Here is a 7,608-nt window from a genome sequence, read left to right on the forward strand (position 1 = left end):
AGGGTTTTTTGTTTTTGTTTTGTTTTTTCTCTTTTTTTTAGGCTAGGTAACATCAAATCCTGGGAAATAGTACAAGAGTCATGGTTAAAAGGAGTCACATTGGTTGGGTTTGAATTTTAGCTCACCGATAAATAGCACTATATAACCATGCATGCATTTTGTAACCTTTGTGCAATTTTTTCCTCATTTATAAAATATGTATACTTCATATGAATGTGATGAGGATTAAATGAGGTAATACACCTGAAGTTCTGCAAATGTAAGCAATTCTCTTTTTTGAGAGATTTTTGCTTATAGCGAGTGTGCGCTTGCCAGAGATATAGAGAGAGACTGAGAGATAGAAAGCAAGAAGTCACCCCTTGGGGTGGGTGGCCGCACTGCAGTCCTTTCTCCATTTCTTCTCTCGGGATTTTGGTCACGCATGCACATATGCCTGGTATAAGTTTTAAGTCACTGGGTCTGGGACCCAAACTGTGATCAACTATGTGGAAGTCCAGTGACATATCCATTACACCATCACACCATCTGCTAGTCCCAGAAATTCACTTAAAAAAAAAAAGAATTTATTTTATTCATTATTATTACTACTTTTAAATTTGCTATACAGCACATACCCGAGAGAGAGAGAGAGAGAGAAATAAACCAAGCTTCCAGGGCCGGTACTTTAACTGGTGAGCCATGTGGGAGTCTAGTGCCTTAACCACTGTGCCACCTGGTAGCCCCAGTATTTTTTTTTTTTTTTTTTTTAAGGCTTTTTTAATCCGCGCGCACGCGCTTGCTGGAAAGACAGAGAGAGACAGAGAAAGCAAGAAATCACCCCACAAGGGGGCTGGCCACGCTGCAGTCCATTCTCCTCCATTCTCTTCTTGGGATCTTGGGCATGCATGCACACGTGCCTGTCATGAGTTTAAGCCACCAGGTCTGGGACTCAAACCACGGTCAACTACATAGGAGTCCAGCGACATAGCCATTATGCCAACTGCTGGTCCTTAGCCCCCAAGTATTTTTTGATTGCTAGAGGGCACGTGTGCTGGCCAGAGGAATTGAGAGGGAGAAAGTACCCATCCCAAGTTGGGCATGGTCGAGCCACTGTCCCCTTTCCACCCTGTTGACATTTGGATACATATGTGCACACACACTGTTGGAGCATTTTTCAAGCATTTGGGACTGGGATTTGAACCACCATGGTCAGCCATGTGGGATCTAGCTCATTTTACAAGGTATTGGACTGGCCTGTGTAAGCAATTATTATTCTTATTTTAAAAATTCTGCCAGAGGCATGCATGTCCACCAGAGAGAAACAGAATGTTGAGAGGTGGGGAGTGAGAAGGCAGCCCGTTGTAGGGGATTGTTCCACCGCAATCCCTTCTCTTTTCTCCCTCTTTTCAGGATTTTGGACAAACATGTACACACGCCTGGCACGTTTTTCAAGTTGCTGGATTCAAGATTTAAACAGTACAGTTGGTCATGTGGGATCCAGCTGCTTTAACCACAATGCTGCTGGCTAGCCCCAGTATAAGCAATTATTATCATCAGAGTTCAGAGTTTACAGTTGCTTTTTCATGCTGAAATAATAAGAAGTAAGGCAATATGTTTTTATCTTGAGAAACTTGATAAGTGTTGGAGAAAGGTAATAATCCCCACTCTTTAATTTCTCAGAAATGTTTATGGTTATAGTCAAAGCGTTCTACTTTCTTGAAGTCTTTTTTCCACCAATATATATATTTTTTCAAATTTAGGTTGACCTTTTTTTTTTTCAAATGGCACTATTGAAAGTTGGAATGCAGTACCTATCAAGCATCAGCAGTGTTTTCATGTTTCACATAGCAAGAGAGAAGTCTGGGAAAGTAGGTTGGCATATTTAAGGAGAGTTACCTGTGCTAGAGAAGATAGCAGACTTTGAATAAAGTTGTGTCAATAGAAGAGTAGTATGTTGGGTAATAAAGTTTATAGACTGTTCAAAAAGTCTAGGATTGGGGTAAAATTCAAACAGTATGCTAGTTATGTTTTCAAATGATAGGTTCACAGTGTTTTTCTTCAAATTCAGATACCTTTTTTAGTTGATGTACTTCTAAATTTGAAAGTAGATTGAGTTGCCAAACTGAAAGTATGATACATTATTTTCCCTATGTTTTCATACTTTTAGGGCACTATGTAATATTATTTATGAATTAAGACAGACTATATATATATATGTATATATATATATATATAAAGAAAGAAATACAAAATAAATCCTGTTTAATTAGGCATCTAAAAATGAGCATTTTTAAACTAATGAAAACAACTTAAACTAAGATAAAATTTAACACAAATAAGTTAAACATGTTAAGTAAAATATGATAATACAATAAGCAAAAATAAGTTCAATCAGAGCTTGGTCAGATTACTAAGTAATTAGATCTCATGCATGTGAATTGATTAAGATCATAGGTAATTAAGATCTTAGGATGTAAATTATGAGTCAAACTACCTGTTTTGTATTCTGGTTTCACTGTTTATCAGTTGCAAGACCTTAAAAAAAATTTTTTTTTGCATGTGTTTCGATGCTTTCATCTAAAAAATGGGGGAAATGATAGTATCTACCATAGAGGTAGATATGTGCTTAATAATTTAACTAATAATTCTGTTAAATCAGTGTAGGCATATGCATTTGATTTTTTTCTTGATGCTTCCAAGATGATTGTTACCAGCCCTTCAGAAAATGGACAGGTGTTTCGTGTAATTCCATCTACCCAGACAGGAATGGCACAAGTGATTATACCTCAGGGACAGCTTGTGGATGTGAATAGTCTTCGGGGTAAGTAATAAAGGGCTCTATGGGACTTAAGAATGTTTTAAAGAACAAATACATATTTTTAGAAAATCACCTCATGAAAGTATGTGCTAAAATTGATCTTTTTAGGTAGATTGTGAACTGAATAATTACAAAAAGTTTCTTTGCCCAAATAAATTTCAAGTTCATTTTTCAACTCCTGTCTAGGTTAACTGTCTATTTCATTTTGGAATTCTATGAAGCTGGTTGACTCCTGCTTCCTCCCAAATGACCAGTGAGCATAAAATAAATTCTTCTTAATTATAATAACAGTAATAATAACAGCATCAATAACAAGAATATAGTGCTAATAGCTACAAGAGAAGTTTTTGCATTTATATTTTATCGATATTTTTGTTAGACATATAACTCATTACTTTTATTTAACTGTTCCTTTTATCTTGTTGCTTATTTCTTCTTTCCTTTGTCCCAGAGATTTCGAAAGGAAAAATTGCACTCTCCATTTCTTTTTATACTTTCTTTACCTGTTTGATATAATCCCTATTAGTTCTTTTCCTTTCGCTTCCGTCCCTTTTCCATCTATTTGAATCTCTTTTCTAATATGGTAACTATAGGGCTTTATTGTTCTTTCATAGCTAATGGTTTAGGATAGATACTTTTATGTTAGTGTTATGATTCTTTGTCTTTGTTAACAGTTGTTAAAGCTTTAGAAAAAAAAAATAGCTTGCCAAAAACATTATAAACATGGTATATTAACACAAATTAGTTTTCTTTTATATCGTGAAACCCAGTACAACAGGTATTTCTGCCACTTTTAAATCCTATCTGTTTATAGAAGTTCCAAAACTTTAATTACGAAATTACAATAGTCAGTATTATAACTTAAACCAGGTTATCAGAGATATTCGTAATAAAGGATTACAAGGTTGTTTTTGTTTTTATTTTGTTTTTGTTTTTTGTTTTATTCAGAGCAATTCCTTCTTTTCCTATTACAAATAAAAATTCTAGATAGGTGCCTTCTTCTGATGCTATTCAAGACATTGATGTTGCTTTATTCTTGTTTTTGCTATTAAGATGTCTCTGAAGAGAAACCCAGTGACAGAAACTTACCACCTGTAAGAGGGGATGTGCTTACTGACAACAATACCAGTAGCTACATTCTTCATCCACAGGCCTCTCTCACATTACCCAAAAGGTCAGTGAACCAGGCCAGTCAGTGGGAAAGAGGAGCTTATTTTTAAAAATAATTTTTAATTTAATTTATTTATTTTAATTTGACTAGAAAGAGAAAGGAGTGAGAAAGCAACCTGCCAGTCCCAGGACTTGAACCGCAGTTGACCATGTGGGAGTCTAGCATCCCAACCATGACACTTCTGCCAGCCCCAGAGAAACTCATTTTTTAATATCCGATGGAAATCTTTTGTAAATAATCACATCTATAGCTAGCTGACTATAGAAAAGATTAGAAATTTAGAAAGTAAAAGAAACTATTACCTAATGTATTTTTAATTACCTTAATAGAAACTTGGTAATGAGAAGGCTAATCTAGAAGCTATAAGTGTCAAAAGTGCTAACTTACCTATTATCTTTTTTTCTTTCTTTCTTTTTTTTGGAGAGGTTTTTGCTATAGGGTGGGTGTGCTTACCAGAAAGACAGAGACAGAGAGACAGAAAGCGAGAAATCGCCCCCCAGGGGGTATGGCCACGCCGCAATCCCTTCTCCTCCATTCTCCTCTCGGGATCTTGGGCATGCACACACATGCGCCCGGCGTGAGTTTTAAGCCACTGGGTCCCGGACGCGAACCACGGTCGACTACGTGGGAGTCCAGCGACATAACCATTATGCTAACTGCTGGTCCCATACCTGTTATCTTTTGAAGCACTATGAAAAGTCTGATGCTGGGACCAGCAGTTAGCATAATGGTTATGTCGCTGGACTCCCACGTAGTCGACCGTGGTTCGCGTCCGGGACCCAGTGGCTTAAAACTCACGCCGGGCGCATGTGTGTGCATGCCCAAGATCCCGAGAGGAGAATGGAGGAGAAGGGATTGCGGCGTGGCCATACCCCCTGGGGGGCGATTTCTCGCTTTCTGTCTCTCTGTCTCTGTCTGTCTGACGAGCACACGCACCCTATAACAAAATAAACCTCTTCAAAAAAAAAAAAAAAAGTCTGATGCTGGATAGAGGTTTTAAACAAGCATTTTTATTTCCGTAACTTTTTATTATTATTATTGCCAGAGGTTGTGTATGCTTACTTAGGACAGAGAAGTAGAAGGAGGTGGAGAAAACACCCCTCAGTGGAATGTGATCACACCACAATCACTTCTTCATTTCTCCATCTTGGGATTTGGGGCATGCATGCACACACATCTTTCAAGCCACCACGGTCAGGATTTGAACCATACTCATCCATGTGGGATCAAGCTCCCTTAATAGCCAGGCCATGGGACTGTTACATTCCTAAAATTTTTTAATGATTTTATCACATTTTTCTGCATGTAATTTCCTCTGGATAAAGTGTTTACCATATTTTTTGCTAACTTCTATTTCAAATTTTATTTTATCTTTAAATAAATTGTTCATGATGATTTAATGAAATTGCCTTCAAATAACACTGCTCCTGGTAATTTAGGGAAATATATACATGGTTTATGTATTATTTATATACTTTTTTTTTCTAGTTTTTGCAATAGGATACATGTGCTTTGAGGGAGAGATGAGAAATTATCCCCCAGAGGAGATGGTCAGCCTGCAATCCCATCTTCTCCAGTCCCCTCTCAAGTTTTGGGCATATGTACTCAGTGTAATTTTCAAGCAACCTGGTCTTGTATTCTAACTAACTACACAATTAGCCATGATAGATCCAGCCACCTGCTGGCCCTGTTTTTATATATATGTTTTTTGTAGAGGTTTTTGCCTTAGGGCACATCCACTCACCAGAGAGGGTGAGAAAGAGAGAGAGAGAGAGAGAAAGAGAGAAAGTGGAGGGGAAGTAAGAAATCACCCCTCAAGGTGGGTGGCCAGTCCCGTCTCATCAATTCTCCTCCTGGGATCTTGCGCATGCATGCACATGCACCTGGAATGATTTTCTTTTTTCTTTTTTTGGAGAGGTTTTTGCTATAGGGTTTGTGCACTCGCCAGAAAGACAGAGCCAAAGAAACAGAAAGTGAGAAATCATCCCCCAGGGAGGATGGCCACACTACATTCTCTTCTCCTCCATTCTCCTCTCGGGATCTTGGACACGTCCGCATCTGTCGATCTTGGACACGCACATACATGTGCCCAACGTGAGTTTAAGCCACTGGGTCCTGGACTCAAACTGGTTGCCAACGTGGGAGTCCAGCACCATAGCCATTATGCCAACTGCTGGTCCCCCACCTGGCATGATTTTCAAGTCACCACGTTAGGGACTCAAACCATGTTCAGCCATATGGGAGTCCAGTGATATAACCACTGTGCCATCAGCTGACCCCTTTATTCTTTTATTTCTTTTTTTAAGAATTATTTTGGGGCCAGCAGTTAGCATAATGGCTGTGTCACTGAACTCCCATGTAGCTGACCGCAGTTCGAGTCCCGGACTAGGGAGAGAGAGAGAGACGGGAAAAAAGAAAGTAAGTCAACAGGTCCAGAACTCAAACTGTGGTCACCCATGTGGGAGTCCAGGGCCTCTAACCACCACACCACCTGCCAGACCTGGCCCCTATAGCTTTTAATTGTTCTATGAAGGTATTTTTTTAATTAAGACAGTAACTATGACATTTAGTCTTAAGTCATCTAAAACTTGGGCTGGCAGTTGGCATAAGGGCACTGGGCTCCCACATGGCTGACCATGGTTCGAGTCCTATTCCTAGTGACTTGATTTCTCACTTTGCCTCTTCCTCTCTCTCTCACTCTGTCCCTCCCTGGTCAAATTAAAAATAAATGAATAAAGGGACCAGCAGTTAGTGTAATTGCTATGTTGCTGGACTCCCATGTAGTAGACCACGGTTCGAGTCCCAAACCCGGCAGCTTAAACACACGCCAGGCATGTGTGCATGCGTGCCCAAGATCCCGAGAGGAGAATGGAGGAGAAGGGATTGCAGCATGGCCATCCCCCCTGGGGGTGATTTCTCACTTTCTGTCTCTCTGTCTCTCTCTTTCTGGCGAGCACATGCACCCTATAGCAGAAACCTCTCAAAAACAACAACAACAACAACAAAAAAAACCACATGAATAAATAAAGTTAAATAAAGTAATTATTAAAAAAAAGAAAAATATATAAAATGTAAATGTTACTCCTAACAAATCACTTGGATATGTTTTATTAGCTCACTTTTTGATAAATAAATAATTATATGAGAAGAGTACAAAATAAGTTTTGTGTTTTTTGTTTTTTTTTTTTAATTTGCTGGAGGGTGTATGTGCTTGCTTGAGAAACAGAGGGAAAGTGAAAAGGCACCCCTTACGGAGATGATCATGCCACAACTCCTCCATTTCTCCTTTTGAGATTTTGGACATGTGCGCACACATACACACACACACACACACACACACCCTGATGTGTTTTTCTTTTTTTGTTTTGTTTTGTTTTGTTTTGCTTTGCTTTTATTATTTTTTTATTTATTTATTTTTATTTATTAATTCACTTTACACCTTCACAACACATAAATGAATTTTCCATCCAAAATACACTGTGCATTGTCTCAATCAAGTACATCCACATATATGTTCTCAGCAAATAATTTTCCAATTCTTACGTCCTTCATACCTTGCCCTTTGTCTTGCCATCCCTGATTCCCCATCCCCCACCCTCTGCTATGTCCCACCTTCCCCCCCCTTTTTCCCTGGCACCCA

General features: G+C 38.7%; 1 protein-coding gene across 8 annotated transcripts in view; it reads left to right on the forward strand.

Moving 5' to 3' along the window:
* Positions 1–7,608, forward strand: part of CARF (calcium responsive transcription factor) — a 74,113-nt gene that overhangs the window by 21,184 nt on the left and 45,321 nt on the right. For 6 of the 8 annotated variants that reach the window (XR_003550129.1, XM_006153055.2, XM_006153054.3 and 3 more), the window contains 2 exons: positions 2,680–2,800; positions 3,851–3,971. The exons of 1 other annotated variant lie outside the window; for it this stretch is intronic. Coding sequence is in view for 6 of the 7 variants with exons in the window: in XM_006153055.2 (XP_006153117.1) it covers positions 2,680–2,800; positions 3,851–3,971 (242 nt within the window). In the remaining variant the exon portion in view is untranslated. Of the gene's footprint in view, positions 1–2,679; positions 2,801–2,983; positions 3,051–3,850; positions 3,972–7,608 lie in introns of those variants that run through there. One more of the 8 variants, XM_006153060.3, reaches the window with a different exon arrangement.

The sequence above is a fragment of the Tupaia chinensis genome, unplaced genomic scaffold (genome assembly GCF_000334495.1).
Source record: "Tupaia chinensis unplaced genomic scaffold, TupChi_1.0 Scaffold000361_2, whole genome shotgun sequence".
Taxonomy (NCBI): domain Eukaryota; kingdom Metazoa; phylum Chordata; class Mammalia; order Scandentia; family Tupaiidae; genus Tupaia; species Tupaia belangeri.